The 26128-nt window shown below is 46.7% G+C and overlaps 1 protein-coding gene across 5 annotated transcripts in view; it reads right to left on the bottom strand.

Moving 5' to 3' along the window:
- Positions 1-26128, bottom strand: part of CRTC3 (CREB regulated transcription coactivator 3) — a 1392170-nt gene that overhangs the window by 660084 nt on the left and 705958 nt on the right. For 2 of the 5 annotated variants that reach the window (XM_078683321.1, XM_078683322.1), the window contains exon 5: positions 19042-19104. The exons of the other annotated variants lie outside the window; for them this stretch is intronic. In XM_078683321.1, coding sequence (XP_078539447.1) covers positions 19042-19104 — 63 coding nt within the window. The remainder of the gene's footprint in view (positions 1-19041; positions 19105-26128) is intronic. 5 annotated transcript variants of the gene reach the window in all.

The following is a 26128-nucleotide window of genomic DNA, read 5'->3' as shown; positions in this document are numbered from 1 at the left end:
GTTGAGTTCCTTGGGATCTGGGTGCCTGATTTCTCTATGGCTCTGTGTGAGGAGACACGGTGTGAGATGTAGCTTTTGATGTGAAACTACTGATAACTCCAGAGGGGTCGTGAACCACGGTTGACGGTCCCATCGGGGGAGCTAATAGGATTATTGTGAGGGGTGCTTGCCTGAGTGTCCAAACAACTGATGGAATGAGTGGGAGAAGTGGAAAAGCATATGCAAATATCCTTGACGAGTTCATCCATAGTGCATTGCCTTTGGAAAGTGGGTGTGGATACCTGGAGGCGAAGCTTGGGCATTTTGCATTTTCGTGTGTGGCGAAAAGATCTATTTGAGGAAAACCCCCACTTTGAAAGTATGGGAGGAGAACATGAGGGTGAAGTTCCTACTAGTAGATTTGCTGCCTCTGTCTGATGAGAAGGTTGGCAATTTCATTGTTTATTCCCGGAAGGTGTTCTGGTAGGAGACAAATTTTGTGGTATACGGCCCATTTCCAAATTTGGTGTGACAGTTGGAGAGCGTGTGCCCCCCCCCCCCCCCCCCCGTTTTTGTATATAGTACATAGCTGTCATGTTGTTGATGCGGACTAGGACAGCTTTTTGTAGAAGGTGAATTTGAAAAGCTTTAAGTGCTAGAAACACTCCTAGCAGCTCTAGATTATTTATGTGGAGAGCCTTTTGGTTTTGACTCCACAAGCCCTGAGTTGTGTGATTTCGGAGATGAGCTCCCCAACCAGTGAGCGACGCATCTTTTCTTAGTACTGTCTGTGGAACAGGGTCTAAGAAGGGCCACCAATTTGATCAATTCTGTGGGATCCACACTGCAGAGAGCGATGGGTGCGGACGTTTACCAACACTGGATTGGTCAAATGACCCTGTGACTGTTTCTCCTGACTTGCTAAGTATTCCTGGAGGGGGACGCATATGTAGCCTTGCATGGGGGACAATCATGATGCAAGAGGCCATCATTTCCAGCAGTTGCATATACACTTGAGCTGGTAGTGAGTGGGTGGGCTGAAACTGAGCGACTAGAGCCTGAATATTGCAAATTCTGGCTGCATTGGGAAAAGCTGGAGCTTTTTGAGTATCTAAAGTGGCTCCTAGATAGGTTTGTGTGTTGGAAGGTCAGAGGTCAGACTTTAACACATTGACTGTAAACCCCAGTTGGTGCAGTAACTGTATTGTTATGCGAGTGTGCTGGAGACATTTTGTATAAGTTATCTGTTATTGGGATATTTATTGAAGCGCATTTACACCAACAGGTTTCTTGGCGCTAAGGTTCCGAGCAGAGATCTACCAGACAAAGAAGCCACTAGTTATAAGCCAAAGTAAACAGCCATGGTTTGAGCTGTTTTCTGAACCGCATGTAATCCACCTCGGGTCTCAGACCCAAAAAGGAGAACCGAGTCCCACCAATGCATTTGCGTTTGAATCTGGGAACCACCAGAAGATACAAGTGCATTGATCTCAAAGAACGCAGGGGAGAGTACTTGCTGATTCGTGATGAGATGAAATTAGGGCCTGTTCCCTGAATAGCTCTAAAGAGAATGCAGCCAGTTTTAAACATAGCTCTCTGTTCCACTGGAAGGCAGTGGAGATCTTTTAGCAGTGGACTAATATGACATTGTCTGTCCTGAAGATGGATAATTCTAGCTGCTTAAATTTAAATTTTAAATCATCTGAAGACGTTGTTTCTGCTTTTGCGGGAGGTCAAGATAAAGCGCATTACCGTAGTCAATCTTTGATAAGATAAGTGCAATCACTACTGGAGTACAGGCTTCTTTGCTGAAAAAAACGTCTAATCTTGCACAGCACACAGAGTTAGACAAAGCAAGAGGAGGTAACTGACCAAATCTGGGCAGACATGGAGAGACCGGAGTCAATGTGAAATCCCAGACTCTTTATCACAGGTTTAGGGAGTGGGACAGCCCCAAGTTCCAGAGGCCAATGAGAGGGTGACCAGTAAGTGCCATCTTTGATGAGCCAGTCGTCTAAGTATGGGAAGACATGAATGTGTTGTCTTCGCAGGTAAGCAGCGACTACTTCCAGGCATTTGGAAAATACTCTGGGAGCAGTGGTGACTCCGAATGGGAGCACTTTGAACTGGTAATGCTGCCCCGCTACCACAAATCTGAGATATTTGCGATGAGCGGGATGTATTGGAATGTGGAAATATGCGTCTTCTAAGTCTAGAGCAGACAAAGTCGCATTGCTGTAGAAGTGGGAGAAATTGTTGAAGTGTCACAATGTGAACATGGTCTGATTGTATGTAGTGATTTTACTCCGAGGTCTAAAATGGGTCTGGGAGAGACGTCTTGTTGGTAATAGAAAGTCCTGGGAGTATACACCTGACCCTTGATATTGTAGTGGTACGGGCTCTATGTCTCCCTTTAGAAGAGACTGAACCTCTTGTTTGAGGAGGTGTATATAGGTTAGATTAGGCTTTATTTCGATATAGTACATATCTTAAAAAGCAGTACATATACATAAAAACAATAAAAGCCATGCATAGATAATAAACATACAATTCATATTGCAGATGGCATGAGTAATTTACATAGAAACAGTCTAAAATACATATTAAACAAGATACAAAAGCCTAGTAGATCTAATGCGCCATGCCCAACCTAGAAATTTCGCCAATCCACATGCGAAGAGGGGCCGCGGGTCCCTTTTTAAAATTCGTAAGGCCTCCTTATGGGATCTAGTCCCAAGCTCTCTGCTGAGTGGTTTCAACCATCTGTGGCGAGGAACTACATAGGCCGGGCATTCAAACAATAGGTGGGGAACTGACACTATCCTGTTCACACAGAAGGGGCAGAAGGGAGTTGTCTGTGCCGGGACCTTCCAGCTGGAAGTCAATTTCCCTACTGGAAGTAAGCCTACCCTAAATTTGAAGTATAGAGCCCTGTCCCAGGATTTTAGAATAATATCCAGATACGGCTCGTAGAAGTGCACCTCCTTAACCAAAAGGAATTCCACAGTGGTCTTACACAAATTAGCATTACTATTTCTGCCATCAATCACCCAACTCCAGTATAATTTCTTCAGAGTTGACTTGGGCAGGGCAGTTCTAGTAATCCAAGCGTCTTCAAGGCCCAGGTCTATAAGAAGGCGCTTGACTTCCCTTAACCAGCGAACCTAGGACCAGCCGGGCATTAATAGGACCTCTTTTAAACCTTCTGCATAACTGGACATTTCTGGGACTCTCCAAATACGGGCCCACAAAAGAAGGGGACACAGCCTCGCCTGGTCGCTAATCGGGCGGGTACCCATATCTAAAAGAAGTGGAAGAGTTGGTGTACTATAGGGGAGGCCCATTAAGTCCTTATGGAATTTGTTTTCGGAGCGAGACAACTGGTCCACATTTTGTACACCCCAGAGTTCTGCCCCATAAAGAGCTGCACTAACGCCTCTTGCCCTGTAGATGTCAAGTACCGGTGCAATGGGTTTGAGGGATGAGGCGCGCTGTTCGTTAAGGAGGGCCCCCACCAACCTCTGGTGGGTCAGCAGCATCTTTTGGTGATGACATTTCCAACTCATAGAGTCGCAGAGACGAATGCCGAGGTAATCAAACTCCTTGACCCTCTCGAGTGGAACTGATTCTAGGGTAGGTGGTTTGACGCTCTTCTTCGGGGGATTAAAGACCAGGAACTTAGTCTTCTCTGTGTGTATAACTAGTCCCCTTGAGTCACAAAAGGTCTTAAAACTAGTTAGAAGACTCTGCAGGCCCGCTGGAGTTTTGGAGATCAGGAGGGTATCGTCTGCAAATAGGAGGGTAGGTATTCTCCTGCCAGCCAGGGATGGTGCGTCTGCTGGATGTTGCAGCAAGTGCTCCACCACTCCGTTAACATACAATGAAAACAGAGTGGGGGCTAGCACACATCCCTGGCGGACACCTCTATTTACAGGAATTCGTGATGTTTTTTGTCCCTGGTTACCCCACCTGATCTGTGCAAAGTTATCTGCATGTAACTTTCTCAGCATGTTTAATAAGTATGGGGGGATACCCAGTGCATTAAGTACACTCCAAAGTTGACTACGTGGGACCAGGTCAAAGGCAGTCCGTAGATCTATAAATGCAAGACACAGGCTGCCTTTGCCCAGTACAACCACTTTCCAAAAAAAGCATCATTAACCAGAATGATTGCTCAATAGTCCCCATACCAATACTGAAGCCAGCCTGGAAGTCTGAAAGAATTTGCTTCTCCTCTACCCACTGCAAGACCCTTCCTAAAACCACTTTACCTGCCACCATCTGTGTGGAATCCAAGAGGCTTATAGGGCGATAATTAGCAGGGTTGTCCCGACTCCCTTTCTTGAAGATTGGGACGACCTCTGCACCCTTCCATGAATCCGGGAGAGCCGCACCAGCCAAACCAGCATTCAGTAAGGAAGAAATGAGTCTCCCCCACTCATCTGGATTAATGCGGAGCAAGTCTCCTGGGAGGCCATCAGGGCCCGCTGCCTTATTGGGGACGAAGCACTTAATCGCCCCCACCACTTCCTTGAGTGTAAACAGCAATTCCTCATTAAGCTCAGTGCAATCTGTGGGGTACTGTTCCATCAGGGTAACCTCAGTACCCGGAGCCATTGTGTAGAGCTGGGAGAAGTGGTCAAACCACACGCCCTCCGCTATATTGCATGTTATAAGCGAGTCCACTGGTTTGTTCCTAGCTCTTATTAGGTCCCAAAATCCCTATGAGTCCTTCCTTGAGCTAGCCACCTTTAGGTCATACCAAAACTGGTTCTCGTGCTCGGCCTTGGCCTTAGATAAAGCCCTTCTATAATTGGTCCTTGCAATGCTAATCAGGCCACCATCCTTGGCTTTCACCGCCTTGATTAGCTCCCTTTTGGCAACACGACAGGCAGAGGAGTACCAGCCCACATTGCCCATGGGACCACCTCTTACGTTGCCCCTTATGCCTACAGAACAAACTAAAAACAGTTCACCTAAGGCCTTGGTGGTTTCGGCAAACAAAGCGGGAACCTCATGCATGCTTAGTGCAAGGGAGTCTAAACGGGGCACGATATTAGACATTATGGATTTTACTTCCAGGATCTTCCCCTCGTTGGCAGCAATGGTGTTCCATTTCAGGCGCCTGCCACAGTTAGAAGGGCATACTTCGTGCGTTGTTTTCCATGCATGTGGAGTTGGAGCTGGGGTCGCTCCCGTCCAAAAAGGGGACAGGGACAAAGATAGAGGATTGTGGTCTCTATCAGTGGACGGTAAAACCAGCATGTCTATCAAATGAGCCCAGAGTCTATAGTTCAAAAGAATAAAGTCAATTTGCGAGGAATGGCCTACTCTATTAAACGTATGTGCCCCGGTAGGATCTGAGTTTGATCTGCCATTGGTTGTCCTAAGGCCATGTTCCAGGCAAAGGGCATTAAGATCAATGGCACTTTGGGTCCAGCTTCTAATTGGGGACAGTGTGAGGGGGGGGGGGGGATACCTCTCCTAGCATCGTCCTCCCTTGTACCCAATATATCCTCCCTAGCAAGGGGTTCAAATGTGCAATTGAAGTCCCCAGCCAGTATGACAAGGGAGTCAGCACCACTAGATCTAAGTTCCTCGTCGATGCCCGTGAGGGACAGTCTGGATGTACCACCCCTTGTTCCTCTGACATAGATGTTGAAGACTTCAGGCTTCCTCCCCCCACGTGGCCCTCTGACTTAGATTCTCTGCAGATCTGGTGATTTGGTGGCTATAGACCTGATGGAGAAACCCAGGGAGACACTAATCCAAATTAGTAGACCGCCAGAGGGGCGGCCCTTCCCTCCAGGCGATTGTAATGCAGACACAAAGTAGGTGGTATAGCCCACCATGTGGCGTGGTTCCACGCACCAAGTTTCTTGGAACAAGCAAATCCCGAAGGATTCAACAAATGAGTTTCATTCAGGTATGTCAATATTCCGTGCAAGACCCGCTATATTCCAACTGACCACCTTCAAGGCTACACCACCAGCACCTACCTGCTCTAGCACAAGTTCGCTCGCAAGGGGGTCATGCACAGTGCTAGGGGCCTCATCCGGGATCAAAGATAAAGCTTCCCCCCCAAGAACCTCCAAGGGGGACCGAACAAGCTCCCCCCAAGAGATTAACGTCAGTGGCGAGTTGTAACTGTTACTAGGAGGCCCTTCATTTGAAATAACTACATCCGGTAGTGGTGGCACCGGAAAAATCGACACGTCTTGGGGCAATCTACATGCTTCATACACCTCCCTTTGTAAGGCATTTCCCATCACTCCCTGTTCAGATGGTACTACCAGGCATGTCTTATCTCGTGGGTACTTAGGGACTGCATCAATATCTAAACAGTTGACAGCCCCCCCGTAGTCATTTCTATACTATCTGCTAGATTACTTTCTTCTGAGTTACATGTAATCAACATAGGCACAGTGCAAGATGTAGAAGATGTACCATTGGAGCTAATTGTGCAACCTATCTTTGGGGTGAGTCAATCTACTTCTTCTAGGCAACTAAACCTGTTGTAAGTTGGTGCCCCATTCCACCAGCTGTGGTTGCCCTGCCAGCCATCTCCTACCCCTCCCCGAACAAGGTGTCTAGCCATTGGCCAGTTCCCCCCATGATTAAAACGCGTCTGCGGGGGATAGAAGAAAGTGAGTGGTCTAGCTTCAATAGGTGAGTTCCCGCCATAGGTGTTCCATGAGCATATGTGGTGTACCGTGTTTGGTTCTTCAAAAGAGACAACAATACAATCACCTGGGATGGATTCATATGAGGGGCCTATCCATGGCACCCTTCGCACCATTAAGATTTTGCTTCTCAAATGATTGGGTAACGGCCTGTTTTATCCAGCCAGTGAGTTACTTTATTCCTCAGTGACCGAAAGTTTTCCTGATAGTGGTTGCCTATTTCCGGTACCTCTGTTGATACTACTACGTACGGCCTGGCATCTGGTGGAAGATCTATAAAGCCCCCCGATGTTTCTCTATTGTTTGGATCCCCTGTTGGTTAGATTGGTGAGCCTTAGGTTCTTTGACCCTCAGGGCAGCAGTATCTTTATGGGTTGGTATAGATTGTGCAGGCAATTGCTTAGATACCTTCACTTTTGGGTTATTAACATTGGTTTCATGAGCCTTGGATCGGGGTTTGGGTGTGGGTTTTATTAGCGGTAATGTTGGGGAAATAACAGTAGGTGCTGGTGTAGTTTTATCAATAACAGTTGTACTATTTGGTTGATTTCCCACTATACTAATGCTTGCTAAAGTTATAATACTCTTTTCCGCTTCAATCAACTGGTTTTCTATACGTGATAGTCTGACTTCCAAAGGGGTTAGGAGTTTTTTTAGCGTTTCCCATACAATTTTCAAAAATTCCTCATTTCTTCCCTCTACCTCACACACGGTCGCCCCACCATTCACAGCTCCTAATAGGGAATATTGCTCCCCATCTACTGCATCCAAATTAGCCTCATCAGCATTCAAACAGTTTGTTTCAACAATTGGGGACGCCTGGGAGAACATACCACTCCCACCTCCTGAGATAGGCTTCCCGCCATTAAAATACTGGGCCTTTGCTACTTTAGCCTTTTTCCTAGTGTAGGCAGATGTAATATTACGTTTCCTTTTTTGGTTTACACCCTCTTTACTATCACACAAATTACTCCCACACGCCCCATTTCCCTTAGGAATTATCTCTGAGGATGCCCCCGGTACCGGATCCACCGCATCCAAAGATAGACTCTGGTTGGTGGATGGATGGAGTAACCCTGGATTAGGGGCTGACATGGGGGGGTTATGTCCAAAGTATGATGCACATCCGCCAGTGTTATAATTGGTACTGGGCCAGTCTAGCGCTCAGGGTTTTAGCAGATGCTATGTGACCTAAAGATGATTTCTTGGCCATTGTAAGATCCTGAGACAGTCTTCTTGTTGCTTCTAAGTCCATGGAAACTCTCTGTTGCATTTTGTTAATCTCTACGTCTAAGGCAGTGTTAGTCCTGGTTATAAAGTCGTCAAGAGTCCCGTTTGACTGTTTCCCCCCTTTGGCAGCCCTGCTTCTACTTTCTCGCGTGGACATTATTCCTGGGTTCCCTCCAAGGGACTTGTAGGCACAATACAATGATAGTGGTACAGAACTGACAGCCAAGAGGGATGGCCCGGTCCGGTCTTACTCGGTCTCTAACGGGCTACAACGGGCCCGCTCTTGGCCCGCTCTTGGCCCGGTCTCTCCCGCGCGCTCCCGCGTGCTCCCGCACTGCGGCCACCTGGAACTAATATGTACACACTGGGGGCGGGGCAAGCAGGAAGAGCGGTCCAGGTGATGCCGGTCAGCTGAGCAGGGACCCCTGGGAATTGGAGTCCCTGTAGCGCCACTCGCAGCCCTGCCTTAGCCCACACACACCCCAGCAGACCTCAGTGCCAAGAGCAAGTCCGTGGGTGCAAAAGGTCCTCCTCGACGAAGCGGGACCCGCGCAGCGGGTCCGGCCAGCAGTGGCGTTTAATCCTGGAAAACGGGCTCTCAGCGTCCTCGCAGGCAAGGTCAGTGAACAGAAGATTCCCACAAGGGGCTGAGGCGAGGTAGTTTTAAGTGGATCAAATACACTGGGGGCGGGGCAAGCAGGGAGAGCGGTCCAGGTGCTGCCGGTCAGCTGAGCAGGGACCCCTGGGAATTGGAGTCCCTGTAGCACCACTCGCAGCCCTGCCTTAGCCCACACACACCCCAGCAGACCTCAGTGCCAAGAGCAAGTCCGTGGGTGCAAAAGGTCCTCCTCGACGAAGCAGGACCCGCGTAGCGGGTCCGGCAAGCGGTGGCGTTTAATCCTGGAAAACGGACTCTCAGCGTCCTCGCAGGCAAGGTCAGTGAACAGAAGAGGTGTATATGATCTGGTGACATTTTGAGTGAACGCGGGGGAATGTTTGGAGGATTGTTGGTAAGCTCCAGGCAATAACCAGATCGGAGGTGTATATGATCTGGTGACATTTTGAGTGAACGCGGGGGAATGTTTGGAGGATTGTTGGTAAGCTCCAGGCAATAACCAGATCGGATAATTCCTAGCACCCATTTGACTGTAGTTATTGATTGCCAGACAGGGAGGAATTATGAAAGATGTCCCCCGACAGGTGTTGAAGGATGGAGGGATTCATAGGCAAGTATCTGTTTGTTATTTGAGGGGGAGGTACGTATTGTGGAACCTCTACCTCTACCCTTGCCATTGTTGCCTCTGGAGCCACCTCTAAAGAAACATTTTGAAGAAAAGGGCTGATTGTTGCCTTTGTATGGTGCAGAGGCAGTGTTTGAAGAGATATTTTTGGACCCACCACAATAGAAGGTGCGATGAAAGGACCCACGGTTGGAAGGGGACTTTAGGGCTCCCATAGATTCTGCCACGTCTGTATCCTTTTTCATTTTTAGGTCTCGCCTGGTGTTTGAGCGTGCATGAGCTCCTCGCCTGCGAGAGATATTAGGATAGATAAAATTTCTCAAAAGGACTTTAAGTCTCACCCATGGTTTTCACTGGGTAGCGTCATAATTTATGTAAAACCTTGGCTTCCGTCTGTTAGCCAGGATTTTTCGTTACCACCCTGTCTGCTTTTCGGACAGCCCCTACAGACACGATGGCCTGGTTTACGCCTGTCGTAACTAACTTTCTTATCAGTGGAGGCCTGTTTTATTACTTTTTTTACTACTCCGGACAGGCACTGAACCCACAGGCGCAGGGGGTCACGGGGAGGACAGGGGGATCCCGGCAGACTCTGTAGTCTTAAGAGAAGTGGAATTCCCTCCCTCCCCTCGCTACTCTACCTCCACCTCACTCTCTGGCATCCTGCATGGCTACTTCCATTACTGTTCGCTCATATGCGCCCCTTTTAATTCAGAGTCTGTCTGTTCGTCCGTTCTATTCTCTTTTCTCTTGCAGATCTTTTAGTGGTCACCAAGTTCCTTATAATTTCCGACTGCCACTTCACCTACCCCCATGACGAGTGGTGGGAGCATTTGCAGAGAGGCCAAGGTTTGAATGGGCCTTCAGAGTGCTGAAGTGTATCTTTTTTGCGTGTTGTGTGCTCTGTGGACGAGTGTGGCCCGGGGCAGTGTGAGTAGTTGGCAATCCTTTCACCAACCGATTCTGCTCCAAGTCCGCCTAATGAAGAAAAGTAACAATTCCTTATCCTGTTAGCAATAACACCATGCTAGCAACAGCGCTGTGCCCCAGGGTTTTTATTTAAGCGCCTACGGCATTCTGGGAGTTGTAGATAACGGATTGTTCATGTATGTAATCCAGTGTAAGTTACGTCTGAAAACCAATCATTTGTTTAATAACAGCACAGCCTTTCGACCGGGGGCATGCAGCGGTGCCGACGTAGTCGTAGTTGAGTGGCGTCATCTGCAGTAGTTACGCAATGAAGACGCTATCCCATAAAGTGCATTAAGATAAAAACACTCACACTCGTCGAGAACCAGGTCAGCAGTGCTGTTGTATAGCCAGAGAACCAGGTCAGCAGAGCCGCTGTAGAGCTAGAGAATCAGGTCAGCAGAGCTGCTTTAGAGCCATAGAACCAGGTCAGCAGAGCTAGTGCGGAGCCAGAGAACCAGGTCAGCAGAGCTGCTGTACAGCCAGAGAACCAGGTCAGCAGAGCTGCTGTAGTGCCAGAGAACCAGGTTAGCAGAGCTGCAGTAGAGCCAGAGCACCAGGTCAGCACAGCTGCTCTGGATCCAGAGAACCAGGTCAGCAGAGCAGCTTTGCAGCCAGAGAACCAGGTCAGCAGAGTTGCTTTACAGCCACAGAACCAGGATAGAAGAGCTGCTGTAGAGCCAGAGAATCAGGTCAGCAGAGCTGCTGTAGAGTCAGAGAACCAGGATAGAGGAGCTGCTGTAGAGCCAGAGAATCAGGTCAGCAGAGCTGCTGTAGAGCCAGTGAATCAGGGCAGCAGAGCTGCTGTAGTGCCAGAGAACCAGGTCAGCAGAGCCGTTGTAGAGCCAGAGAACGAGGTCAGCAGAGCTGCTGTAGAGCTAGAGAACCAGGAAAGCAGACACAAACATACCAACAGCACCACCAGTACAACAACCACCACCAGTACTATCACCAGCACTACCATCAGGACCACCACCACCAATACCATCACCAATACTACCAACACCAGTACTAACATTACCAGTACTACCACCACACCTACCACCAATACCACAACCATCCAACAATACCAAGTACCATTCCCACAACTAATAACACCAGTACCACCACCAATACTACTAGTTCTAGTACCACCAACAATAACACCAGTACCACCACCAAAAACACCAATACCACCACCAATAACACCAGTACAACCACCAATACCAACACTACCACCACCAATACCACCCCACCAATAACACCACCATCAGTACCACTGCCACCAGTACCAACACCACCATTACCACCAATACCGCCTCCACCACTACCAGTACCACCACCACAAATACCCCCACCCAATACCACCACCACCTCCTCAGTGCCTGTTACTTACTAATAATAACAGGGGCACTATAGAAATCCAGAACTACCACCAAAACAATACATTCCTCCCTCCAACCATACAAAAAACATATCCCACCCTGCAACAAAAAGTTAAGACAGGACCCTACTACAGCTTCAACATTTATTAAGCAAAACACAGCAATAACATTACATATTTTTTAAACACATAAATAAAATGCATTATCATTTACAATACCAATAGCTTCAGCTCTCATAAATGCAACACCTATTTCATTGCACATTTTCAATGCAATAGGTCTTGTATTTGCCACACCTGCAGCTACTGACATTGTAAATAACAAACCTTTTATCTGTGTGTTGGTTTTAAAAACAAATACATAAAACTCATTGCCATTTACAATATCAATAGCTTTAAATTTCGCAAATGCGAGACCTGTTGCATTGCAAATGCTTGTTTCTAAGGATGTGTCTACTACAGGACCAAAGAGAGGATGTTTGTCGAATGGTGTGCTAAGAATGGAAGCCTGAACTTCGGGTTTAAAACCTGAAATCCTTAACAATGCGTATCTCTTCGTAACACACTGGTATTGACGGCTGTAGCCGCAGTGTCAGCTGCTTCTAGTGCACACCTAATTGAAGAATTAGAGATGAGCTTCCCCTCTTGTACTAAGTCTTGGGCTTTGAATGTATGCTCATCTGGCAGAAATTGGAGCGATTGCTCCATTTCGTCCCAATGCGCTCTATCGTACCTGGCTAAAAGGACCTGGATATTAGCAATACAGCAGTAATTTGCAGTTTGGGAGGCTACAATTTTCCCAGAGGCGTCTATGAGCATAGACTCGGTGTTTGGAGGTGGAGCATCCCCTGATGTCTGTGAATTAGCCCGCTTACGGGCATTAAAAACCACTAAAGAGTCTAAAGGTAACTGGTCTTTAATGAAAGCTGGATCTGATGGTGCAGGTTTATATTGAGAATGTGTGCACGAACCGGGTCGTTAAATATGTAATCCACATGTCCTAACATGCCTTTGAGCATAGGTCGTGTGTTATGTTATGTTATGTTAGTATGGTCTTTTATAGCGCACGGCTACTCCATAGTGTGTCCCGGCGCTTTTATTGACGAACCAGTGACAGAAAAAAACACAACACAGTAAAATAAAACAGACCATACAGAGGACGAAAGAGCAGCCTAAAGGGCGAAAAGCCAAGTTTTAAGGCCCTTCCTGAAATTCAGCAGATTAGAGGTACTGCGTAATGCTAGGGGCAGAGTGTTCCAAAGCTGTGGCGCCAACAGCTTAAAAGAGCGACCTCCAAATACGAGCCCTTTTTACTCGTGGGACCACAGCGAGGAAGAGGGATTCAGACCTCAGAGATCTGGCCGGATGGTAAAAGGCAAGCCTCTTCTGGAGATATTTGGCTCCCGAGGCATGAAGAGCCTTATGGGCCAAGGTCAAAGCCTTGAAAACTATCCGCTTACGGATAGGCAGCCAATGGAGCGACTGCAAAAGACCAAAAACTCTGGCTCGCCTATACAGACCAAAAATGGCCCTTGCGGCCGAGTTCTGGACCACCTGCAGCCGTTGCAGAAGATATTCCGGCAGGCCGAGATAAAGGACGTTGGAATAGTCCAGTCTTGAGCCTATTAAGGCCTGCACCGTCGTCTTCCTATGTTCCTCTGAGAGCAGGGGAAGGAACTTACGGAGCATCCTGAGGAGGCCAAAACATGTTCCCGTGAGACCAAGGATTTGAGATCTCAACGCCAGACCATTGTCAATCTTGATCCCCAAGTTCTTTGCCAGCTGGGATGAGCCCGCTGGAGGGAACATGTTAACCGGCCACCATTCCTGCCAATCTGGATCGGATGGGCAGCCGAAGAAGAGTACCTCAGATTTATCTGAGTTGCACTTGAGGCTGTTGAGCTGGAACCATTTGAAAACAGCCCCAAGGCACTCACGGATACTCTCTCCATCAAAATCTTCTCCTTTCCTGCACGTAAATAGGAGCTGGGTATCGTCGGCGTAGGAGACGATCTGGGCCCCAAAAGACTCAGCCAGTGCCGCCAAAGGGGTCATAAAGATGTTAAAAAGAGTCGGGCTCAACACAGAGCCCTGCGGAACTCCGACTCCCAAAGGCGGCATCACGGCAGAGCTAGGTGAGACCCAGACCGTTTGTCGACGGCCAGCCAAAAAAGATTTAAACCAGCTGAACACCGTCCCCCTTAGACCGATCTCATGGAGCCTGGCGAGGAGACCATCATGGGGGACGGTGTCAAAAGCCGCCGACAAATCTAGCATTACAAGCATAGCCTGTGGGTGTGGGTGGTTGTTAGGGAACTCCTAAGGGTTTCAAAGAGTAAATCCTCCTCTAGGAACTCCTTATGTATTTGTACCCCATTATATTCAGCAGGATAAAGGTCAGGATCATTATCTGTGGGAGAATCTGTATTATAATCCTTCCAGGGGTCTGAAGGTGAAGGATCATTGCCCCCATCCCCATCATCCTGATCATCAGGTGTTTGTGGTTGTGGCAAATTAGTAGGAGTAATTAGTAAATGCTGTGTTTGTGGGGAAGAAGGTGATGGAGGAGGAGGAGGAGAAGGGTTAGCACCAACATGATTCCTTTTTAAAGAAATGTGATAAGTGTCCTCTGACTCAGATTTGTGTTTATGTGGAAATCAGGTTGCAATATGTCTAGTTTTTGGATTAATATAAAGTTATTTTTTCTGTGGGTCGGGTTTCGAAGGCGGGCGTCGTAATGGGGCTCCTGGTTGTGAAGCATCTTTATGTTTTGGTGCAAAGGTTTGCGGTGTCTTTGGTGCCGAAGATATCGGATCCGAAGACTGTTTTGGTGTCGAAGGAGTCGGGCTTGAGACTGGTTTTGGCTTCGAACCCGAGTGTGGACGACTCGATCCTGAGCCGGAAGGCTTTAACGTGTGTTTCGGTGCCGAGCCGGAAGGCGGACCATTGGAAACATTTTCTCGGTGCTTACCATGGCCCGAAGGCAGAGGTGGAACCGGAGCATTTCTTAGTCTGAGTAGGACTTTGGGGCAAGGGAGATTTGGTACTCAGGATACACTGACCTTGCGGAATCTCTTCATCCACATCGGAGCCGGATTCTGAGATGGATATAGGATCCTTCTGTTTTCTTTGAGCTGAAAGATTTACACGCATCACAGTCCTGTTCGTTGTGCTCCGGAGAAGCACAAGTTGCACACTTCCTGTGAGCCGGTGCGCGAGAACTTTGCGTGGCACCAAGGGCAGAATTTAAATGGAGTCTGTTCTTAGACAGCAAGGTGGACCAACACGGGTAGGCCTGACGCCCTTCCACGAGTTTCCCGATTGAAAAGAGTTTTTTGTATTTGACACGATACGCAGAGAAAAGTGAATACGGGATCGAAAGAATAACATCGAGGATAAGTGGATTGCGCACTGAGGGTAACCCAAGAAACAGTTTTGAACCAGAGCACAGTAATTCACGTCCGAACCCAATGACGGAAAAAAACAATCCAACAATGGTGTCAATGTCCATGCGCACTATTACCAAAAGGAGGAGTCACCTACCTTGTGACTGGAAAGACTTTTTTGAAGAAAAACAACTTGCAAACATCCCGACCCACTACTAGATGGCAGGAGTATGCAAATCATGTGATCTACAGCTCACATGCCTCAAACATAAGTTTTACGCCGGATCCTGCAAGTCCCTCAAGGTATGCCGGCCTGGTTTGTGCACAAAGAGTTAGGAGTTGATTATCTGGTGGATCAAGTGGCAGTTATACCTTTACTATGCTGGATTAAGATATGGACATCAGAGAACAAGGGTTTAAATCGCCTGATTCTATCAGATTATTTGGCCTTGGAACATGCAAACAAAACCCCATGGAAACGTTATATCAAGGAATCTTTCCAGGCGATAGGAAGGCCACACATTTTCTTTGCACACAACACTTAAAGCCCTGAGGATGTTACTATCACAAAAGATTTACATCATACATTTTTTACAGCGCAGCATGAATATACTGAGCCTAGTAAACCCACAGTGAGGGAGTATGTTCTGTTAAATCTACATTGGGCATGGAACCATACCTTTCTGACTTATCTAGCGTTCATGACAGATTTTGGCACTTTTGCGCTTACAGCGGTTACCAAACCTACATACCCTCTGCGCAGTGATAAGCTTCTTACGTGCAGCCCCAGATCTAGGCTTTCTAGAATTGATTGATCGCTATAAGTTCAGCACTCAATGGCCACTTTTCGTGTGGGGGATTGTACAGCCTTCGATCCCTAGAGTTTTATTATTCTGCACCATTTTAAAAGCCGGCGATGTTTTCTATTTTATTGTGTGTAATGATCTTTTTTTACGTTGCATATCCTTTTATACTCTATGAATGTATTACTGTATCTGTTATTGATTAGTTGCATCCGAATAAAGAATTATTCTCTATATATATCTGAAAACTAGACAGACTTCCGAAATCATCAAGGGATCATTTGTGTAGATTGCTCTTGGTTTTCCCAAAGAAACTAATCAATAAGATAATTATGAAAATAAGTAGGAAATAATAGCAATTGCTGACCGTGATTTTATCTGTAATTGTTTTGCCTAGATTTCGGATGTAAAAAAAAAACATATCATTACTCTCCATGGAATAAACATATAAAGTGATAGTGTTAAAAATCAAAAATCAGAGCAGCTTGAAAGCACATCCAGAAACCACGGATTCCTTTCAATAAGAATTCGGTTTATGGTGAGAGTGAAGAAATTGGCCACAATGTTTCAAAAGAGAAGAACTATACCTACAAAATTATAGAAACATGTACAGTACAAAAAATGTGGATTGTACCTAGGAAGCCTTCATGCAATAAACATGTGCATTCTTAAGTGAACTAAATATGTCTTTAATAGTTAGCTAATAATGGGACGCAGTCATTATAACTTAAACAAAACATCTTTATCACAAACACAACCAAAATAGTCTACTTTAATAAATATTTTAGATTGAAGCACAGTACACCTTTTTTAACTCAAATCTCCAAATTTAAAACAAATGTTTAATTTAGAGTTAGGAGCAGCACTTATTGTTCCAGGAGTGCTGTATCAGAGCACGGGATGTGGTTAATTTTATGATTAAAATTAGTTTTAGGCTTCAGCTTGTGTTACCACCTTCCTAGCTGCCAAGGTTTCAGATTGCCATGTGTGACATTTTCATAAATTCAGTGAAATTTTGAGTGACATTTCAACGATTATGAGTGACATTTTCTCGCGAGCAAAAATCATACAATGAAGACGAGGGAAACTTGTAAATATTAGAAATTGCAGCCATTTGAGCAACAAGAAACTCCATGAACTTCTTGAAACTGCTGCAGAGCACCAGAAATGGAAGCACACTAACCCTAGTGCTCCCTCCTGTAACCTGACTGTACTGTAAACGAATGTATAACCATGATATTAAACAGGAGGCGCAGAAGGACCATCATTGTACAAAATCACTCTGCCGAGCACATTAAGCTGCGAACAGTGATTTGGTCCATCTGTTTAGATCTGCTTGAATGGCCTGGGGAAGACGGCTAAGGCTGAGGGTCGAAACCAGGTCAGGCTCCCTGGTCATGTAAAATGCCTAGGTAATGAAAGCTTACAAACTGGATCACCAGCGTCGGGTGCCAGGTCTCATCAGCTCTGTTAGCCTTAAAAGAGATCTGCAGTGAGTTAAGCCAGTTCATTGTGGGACCTGAAGCATCCCCGAAGGATAGAACGGCCGCAATGTATTTTGTCTGCTGGACGCGCCATAAACAGAAGAACGTCGTTGGTGTAGAGTGCTGGTCTATCCCCCCGCAGTCGTACCCCAAAACCTGGGCGTTGCATCGTATCAACAAAACCAAGGGTTCCATGGTGAGAGTGAAAAGATGAGGTGACGGGCAGCCGTGACTGGTCCTTCTGTAGATAGGAAATCTGGGGGACAGTACAACATACACCGGCGCCTGCGGCCCAGCATACAGGACACGGACGTAGGCTCGATGCCTAAGTCCCAAACTCATTTTAATCAGTGTGTTGGAGGCAAGTATTATTTTTTTAATTATGTTTCTATTATGTGCCAGGGGACGGCCAACTCTTGCAGCAGCGCAACAGAACCGTCTCGGACAAATGGGCCACTACTTGTTCCTCCTACACTGTTGTGCCTCTAAACGCCAGGGCAGCAGGCCTCTCTCCTTCGGCCCCGGCCTCCCAGACGCCGCGCCCTCAAGCACCCAATACCGGTCAATACGTTAGTGGCCGCTGTCGGCCTTCACTGTGATCATCAAGCAGCAAGGTAAGCCGCCCACCCACGCACCCGGAGGCCTCCGACAGCCAGGGGAGGCGCCACGTCAGCACCTCACCACATGGGAGGCCGGGCGGCCATGCCACTACCGTGAGCCCAGTCACTTACCGCGGCCCAATCCCGGTGGGTGCAAATGATGCACCTTAACGTCTTCCTCTTCCCTCGGACGTGAGGAGGCCCTACGGCATCCCGGGCCCCCATGGTGTGCACAGTAAGTAGAAACCATTGAGCGCAGGCCCGCCCGGCGTCTAATTAGTGTAAAAGCCGCGCGACGCAAGGCACGAGGAGGAAACAATGTAGCAGTCACTCTCAGCCCCTCGAGGTGAGCGCATTAACTATTAAGTTACTGAGCCCAGCAGCTGCTGTCAGTGGCAGCACGTCTCGGAGCACCAGTACCGAGAGCCGGCGCACTGGTGCAGGCGCCCGTGGCGCTTGCTGGCACCCTGCATAGCCAGAATTTCAGAGTGTGGCATTATGCGTGACAATGCATTTCAGTGCGGTGTTGCGGAACACCACACTGAAATGCGTGAGCGTCACACATGATGCGTGATACTTGACAGGCATGCACCTTTAAGGTTAGAACAAAGCTTAAGGGTTCGCACGAGTATGGGGGTTAGGACAGTGGGTTTGGCGTAGTTATCAGTGGACACAAGGCTTAAGCTCAGGACTTGGGTTAGAGCTGAGCTTAGACTCTGGGTTAATGTCACATTACGCAGGCTCAGGTTAGTTTACTCTTAGGTTCAGGACAAGGAAATACATTTAGTGTCCACATTAAACATTAGTCTTACAGTTAATCAAAGAGATACAGTTAAGCTTAAACTCAGAGCTCCAATTAGACTTCCAGTTAGCTATGTGCTTCGATATACGACGGTTTAGATTGTAGCAATGACCATAAAATAGTTTTGCACTGGTAAACGAATTACAGTTCTGAAGTAGGTGATCATTTTGGTATGATTATAATAATAAAAAAACATAGTGTGTGATTTAACTGGTCAATTACCACTCGCTTCACTCCGTGCAGCATACCAACAGTACTGTGTGATGATGGAGGAAGAGTTAAAAGAGAACCGAACTATACTGGAGAGAACATAATGAAGAATCAGCAAAGCAAGTGTACTTCAGTTTTACATCCACCCATATGCACATACAGCTGGTTAAATAGCAGTTGTATTAACATTAGCCGTAAAACAGAAGAGATTTCCAGATTACCACATTAGGTATTTTCACATTAAATATCATAATAGCCTGTGAAAGCAAGTCTGGTGATCGAAATTGTTCACCTGTTAAGTGCTGACAAAAGTCTAAATCCTGGGCGTTTTTCTTCATTCCAGGGAAGCTGCTGCCTTCAAAAACAGAAAAGTAACAAAAAACGAATATGTATGTCATCGAATATAAATTCAGTAAATGCATTGCAAATCTTGACTGTCTCAATAGGTTAGTGTTGTGGCAGAAGAGATGATTGAAGACACCGAGTTCGGGAGTTAGTCATTAGCCAGGAAAAATAAATGGGAAATGAAAGATACAAAAAGACTACGAGTGAATGTCAAAGGCAATTAATAAAGATGGTTAAGAACATCAGAAAAGAAAAAAGAAACAAAAGCGTCCCAAGCACTGATGAAGAAGCTGTGTGATGATTTTCGGGAAATTATTGCTTAAAAGAACATGGTTGCATTGTTTTAAATGGCAAAGATCTTGTATTTGCAGTCACAATAAATACTCAGGAAATTATTTAGAGTTTTGCAGATGGTGTAGAGTCAATCAGGGTGGTGAAGGGCATTATCTCCCCAATACTGAGGGTACTGTGTCCGAAAAAAAGTTTGGTGGCTGACCACTGTTGGTTTTGATTAGAGGTGGGCGAAACTCGCAGACTTTCACTCGGCAGAATTCCGTGGAGTTAGATAAAAATTTGGCGAGATTCTGCGAAGTACCTTGAGCGGCGGAATTTGGCACATCGCGCTGCTCATGCTTATTTGTAGCACCGGGAGCTTGTTCCACACTGTAAAATCAGCTTGAATGGCACCACGTGGCCCACTAGAGGGCGCTGCTTTTTTTTGCCGCTCGAGTAGACATTTTCTACTCAAGCTGTAGCTTTCTCAACGCTAACGGTCGTGACTGCCCGCGATGAGAAATCACGCAGGGAGGCGTTCTAGTGCCTGACAAACGTGATAGGGATGCAAATTGTCGCTTGCACTCACCAGCATAACGTTGATGAGCCACCCGCGAGAAAGAACTCTGCCAAGCAACAGCTGGCTGAGTTTTGCTGAAACTCCGCGGAGTATGCAAAACTCTGCAAACTCCGCCGGCTGAGCGGAATATATCACCCACCCCTAGCTCTGACAGCCATACACTAAACTTTTAAAACATTTTTGATTATCAAAAACAAACTCCCAAAACAGGATTATTTTGTGAAAAAGAAAAAAAAACTAATGACCCCCACGCCAGTGTCAGGCTCTTTATTGTTCTCTTCAGTCCCTCACCGCCAGGTTTGTCCTGGCAGTGAGGCATTGCACCGTCCACCCTCAACAAGGTGGACTGTGTAATGTACTCTTTACGACGGACTCTACTTCCTCACATGGCCCCTAGTCAGGGCCATAGAGGAAGTATATCATTGACAAACCCAATGGGGACTCCGTCGACAAGTGCCCCATTTCTAAATGAGGGTTGGCAGGCAGTGAACTCCATAATGTTTACAATGGAGTACCCTGTCTGCCAAAATCTAAATCAGGCCCTTAATGACAAAACATACCAAAAGCTGCAATAGGGCCCAGATTACAGATTATGAAAACCACGGCCAAAATCTGTGGGGTCCCAGGTAGAGCAAAACATTTTTATATCCTTTTGTCCCTCTGGCAAAGAGCCAAATATCTGCTGCCTGATGTCTGGCACTCATGTTTTGCTTTACAGTGGACCTGATGCCCACAGACCCTAATCTATACATGTTTCAGGTGTCTGAAAAACAAATGCTGCAGTTACAGGTTGGTAAATCTTTTGGTACACAGGAATTTGATCAACTGTAGACATGTTTATGGAGATTTAAGTACAACGCTTCTAAACATGTTCAAACAATACATGAATGGTGTACTGGCCACACACAACAAGTACTGGCAAAGCCATTATGTCTCAACTCTAGGAGTTAACGGTTTTGCCAATGCTTTTGTGATGCTGAAAAGCATCAGTAAAAAGTAATGCTTTTTGCTGATGCTGTTTTGTGTCTATAAAAATAAAAAAGTATTTTGAAGGTGCCACTGGTTGTGGTGGTTGTGTCATTTTGTACACATGGCCATGCATCACCAAGCACGAGCACACAAACAGCATGACACAGGAGGAATTTCCTTCAATTTTTTATTGAACGTTCTAAAATGTCAAGAGGAGTCAATAAACAAAAACAATGCAAGTATGCCAAGACTCTTTTGTACAGGGCCAGCAGCAGTTTGCTGCCTGGTTCTATAAAAATATATATATTTAATCCCTAAATGTAAGCAGTGGAGGAACACAAGTCGGCAAGTCAAGAGCATGGTAAATAGGCTATGCTCCAGGAAAGGATCAAACAAATTGAACAAAAAAAGCCAACAAATAAGAAGCAGGCAAATGAGACGGACAACAAAACACCAAAGGTAAGGAATAGGCAGGGTGTAGACGGACAACAAAACACCAAAGGTAAGGAATAGGCAGGGAATAGGCAGGGTGTAGGCCAATGTACGTTCTTGTAGAATCCACCGTATAGGTATTTTGCAACCATACAGCATACACTGTTGCAAGGCTCGACCGAAGAATGAAACTTTCAGTGTGATAAGCTAATGAAGGGTCATAAGGTTAAAGAACAAATGCCTTTAACCGATATTTCATAGTACTCGGTTTCTGAATAGCAGTTCGACTGGAGTTAGTGGCCAACGAGAGCAAGTGACATAACCATCCGGAGCGTGGGACACAGGGCCACTTGTCTTGACCTGCTGGACTTCTAAACTCTCCCAGTGGTTATAAATGTACTGAAATAAATACATGAATTTCTAGGGAAGGTAACATCGCTTCTCGCACAAGCCAAAGGACACATTGTATTTCAAACTGAGTCCATGTCTGCGCACAGCAATTGATTCCTTGAAAGGAAGAGCAGAGCAGACTTGTTTCATGGCATAACCGTTGTGGACAAAATCCTTTATTCTCCAAGGACATCAAGATTAAAATGTATGTAACTTAATTATCTTTCGAAGAAGAGGGGATAAAAAAAGCATAGAGCACCCTTCTTTACTCGTATGCTAGAGATAGAAGACTGTAAAAATAAACGGTAAGAAGAACGATCTCTCAATATTTTAATATGCCCTACTTCCTGCATGTTTGGTAGTCACCATGTTCTACACATATACATTTGACTAAACCCCAAAGCTTTCTAACAAAAATGTGCACACCTTAACCACTATTTCTAATCACGCCCACTTTTTTTTCAATTATGATTCATAGGGCCAGATGTAGGTAAATCTATTTTACCGACTCATAAATACCGAATTTTAACGATTCGGGATTTATGAATCAGTAAAATAGAAGGAGGGAGATGTAGGTAAATCCAGATGTGCATTTACCGAATTGGTAATATTCGGTATTTACCGATTCTGTAAATACTGACCGGTAATGCCCATTCATTCCTATGGGCTTTGAAGCCCATAGGAATGAATGGGCATTACCGATTCGGTATTTACCGAATCGGTAAATACCGAATTTCACAAGGGTGCAGGGGGTGTCACCTGGACACCCTCTAGCACCCCCAAAACAGGGTCCTGTGCCATGTGGCAGGCATACATGCCCTAAGGGCAGGTCTGCCTGTCATATGGCACAGGTGTGCATGCACACATGTGCATGCACACCGGAATCTGTATTTTACCATCAAATTGAATTTGATGGTAAAATACCGATTCAGTAAGGCTTGTGGGACTCAGAAGAGTCCCACCTACATATCAAATTTACCGAATCGGTAAAAATACCGATTCGGTATTTTATAGAATCGGTAAATTTACCGATCGGTAAATTTACCGAATCTGTAAAATGACTGGCCCTACATCTCAAAATCCAATTACCGGTCGTAACGGCCGAATTCGCCCGTTACCGACCGGTAATTGGCCACCTACATCTGGCCCATAATGTTTTCTGTGCAGGGATGTCCCGCAATTGGGTAGATAGGTTTTACAAACGCATGCATAGATTACAAATATAGCTGCAAAAAAAATAGCAAGTATTACAATTAGCAAATGTATTTAAAAACTTCGGACAGACGGACGCTGGACCTGGCCTTCCTGGACTGGAATTATATGCCTGACCTGCATAAACTAGCATGTGTCTAATTATTAGCAGTCTAAACATTTTTTTTGCCAATACCTTTGGCAACATTTGATGAATCTTCACAAAATGTTCCCAAAAAAAAAGTCCAATCCACCTCAGCTCAGCTCCTTTCTAGAAAGTTTTGCAGTGATCCATCAAAAGGGGGTCCCAAAACGTATTTCCCCATGCAATTTTTCATAGAAAAATAAACCTGTGATACCGCAAAAACGGTTGAACCAAATTACGCCAAATTTGTCAGAAAGCTAGACCGTGGGAAAAAAAGTGTGCTTTTTCTTATTTGGTATAAATGCACAAGTTACTTACCTTCTGTAAAAATATATCTGTAAGAAACATTAGTAGTGATAGATTCCTTACCTTAGAATTACCCCCAGGCGTCAGACTGGATCCGGAAAGTTTACGTCAGCAGTACCCCTGTACGTCCGTAGGCGTTGTCATGCAGCTCCGCGTGCAGTTCCGCGTACGTCGTTGGCGTCGTTGTCAGCGAGATGACGTATGCTGGAGCTACTTAGGCGCATCCACGGGTGCTGACGGAAGTTCTGTACACGACTTTCCGCACTAGGAACGCAGAGCCATGCAAGAAACTGGCCACTGGTGCCATGAAACTAGAGCCCTGAAAGGGAACCTTAACCCTAGAAATCAGTTCGCAGACCGGGGAGGATGGGTGGGGCGGTAAGGAATCTATCACTACTAATGTTTCTTACAGATATGTCGTTACCAAAGGTAACTTGTGCATCTGAAAGAAACACATGGTGATATATTCCTTACTTTAGAATAGATACCTCAGCAATACTAACCCCGGTGGTGGGTCTTCGAACCAAGATCACACCAGAAAGTCCTGGAGAACAGAATGGCCAAATAAGCCATCTCTCCGGACTTGGCTGTCCAGGCAGTAACGCTTGGTAAGCATGTGCAGTGAGGCCCACGTGGCTGCCTGACACATGTCATGAAAGGGAATTCCCCGTCCCAAAGCAGTAGTGGCTGCCGTCGCCCTGGTAGAATGTGCGCGTAGCCCCACTGGAGGCTCCTTTTTAGCCAAAGAATAAGTTGAGGTAGAATGAGAGCACACGTTTTGGTTCCAGACGGTGGAGCCTCTCCTCCTCTTTTGAGGAATGTGGAAGCAGAAAGAAGGTGGGCAAAGTGATGATCTGCCCGATGTGAAAGGCAGTGACAACCTTTGGCACAAAAGATGGACGAGTCCTTAGAACAACTTTGTCCGGATGGACAGAGAGAAAAGGAGGTTTAGAGGAAAGAGCCTGGAGCGCACTCACTCTTCTGTCAGAGGTGATAGCCACCAGGAAAGCTGTCTTTAAAGTAAGAAGACAAAGAGGACAGTTGTGAAGTGGCTCAAAGGAAGCACACATCAAATATGTCAGAACCAGGTTCAAGTCCCACTGAGGCATTATGAAAGGAACAGGATGGAAAAGATGAGTAATGCCTTTTCAGAATCTATTTACAACAGGGAACTTGAAAAGGGAAGGCTGATCTGGAAGCCATAAAAAGGCTGAGAGATAGCCCTTGATAGTGCCCAGAGCATTTCCCTGCTGAGCCAAAGAAAGGAGGAATAGAAGGACCTATGACAGAGGGGCAGAAAGGGGATCCACAGCCTTTGCTGTGCACCATGTCACACATTTTTTCCACCTGCAGGCGTATACCGTCTTAGTGGAGGGAAGCCTGGCTGGCAAGATTACATCACAAACTTCGGGAGGCAGGTCAAAAGACGTCAACTGCCGCCACTCAATCTCTACGCAAGTAGGTGGAGGCTGGACAGGTGCAGGTGGAGAACCGTTCCCTGTTGCTGCGACAGAAGATCCTCCCGAAGAGGCAGTCGGAACGGGGAATCGATAGCCATGCTGAGTAGCTCGGGAAACAATACTCTTCGAGCCCAATCCAGAGCCACAAGAATGACTTGGGCCCGGTGGCCCTTGATCTTCTTCAGCACTCTGGGTAGAAGTGGTATAGGCAGAAAGGCGTATAGTAGACCGCAACTTCACTCGAGGCGAAAAGCGCCGCCTAGTGAGTGCCGTCTTGGAAATTTCAACGCCCAGAACTGATGACATTGCGCGTTCTCTTCGGTGGCGAATAGATCTAACCAAGGCTCTCCCGACTGCTGAAAGAGACCTTGTGCCACGTCCGAGTTCAGACGCAATTCGTGATCCATCATGCACTGGTGGCTGAGTTTGTCCGCCATGGCATTCAGAGAACCTGCCAGGTGTTGAACTACTAGGGAAATGCCCTGATGTTCCAGCCATGTCCAGAGGCGCAGAGCCTCCTGGCATAGGGTCCACGACCCCACCCGGTCTTGTTTGTTGCAGTACCACATGGCGATGGTGTTGTCCATGAACACCTGCCCTACTCTTCCCCGGACAGAGGGAAGGAATGCCTTCAGTGCAAGACGGATCACCTGGAGTTCCAGAATGTTGATGTGGAACTCAGACTCCGCCGGAGACCAGAGGCCTCTGATCTTTGCCTCTCCCTTGTGGCCGCCCCATCCCAGAAGGGACGTGTCCGTCACAACTGTGTGTTCAGTTTGGGGTAGGGAGAGGGATCTGCCGTTGACCCAATCGTGATTCGTGAGCCACCACTGCAATTGTCGTGCAGTGCCCTCTGAGATCGGGACGTGATCGGACAGGTTGCCCTGATGCTGTGCCCACTGGAACTTCAGATTCCACTGCAGAGCCCACATATTCCATCTGGCATGATCTACTAGCAGGATGCAGGAGGCCATCAGGCCCAGTAGCCGGACGGTCATCCTGACCAAAACCCAGGATAGAGGCTGAAAGATCAGAATCATAGCCTGAATATCTCAGACTCGCTGCTCGGGAGGATAAACCCGAAACGGGGCTGAGTCAAGAACCGCTCCGATGAAGAGGAGCATCTGAGAGAGAATCAGGTTTGACTTCGGCACATTGATGGAGAACCCCAGCAAATGCAAGAGGTCGGCCGTAGTCTGGAGGTGGCTGACGACTGTCTGGGGCGAGCCCGCCTTCAACAACCAGTCGTCGAGGTAGGGGAAGACTGAAACCCCTAACCTGCGCCGAT

This window comes from Lissotriton helveticus, chromosome 3_1, assembly GCF_964261635.1.
Source record: "Lissotriton helveticus chromosome 3_1, aLisHel1.1, whole genome shotgun sequence".
In the NCBI taxonomy this organism is placed as follows: domain Eukaryota; kingdom Metazoa; phylum Chordata; class Amphibia; order Caudata; family Salamandridae; genus Lissotriton; species Lissotriton helveticus.
This window is presented reverse-complemented; position numbering and strand designations above follow the sequence as displayed.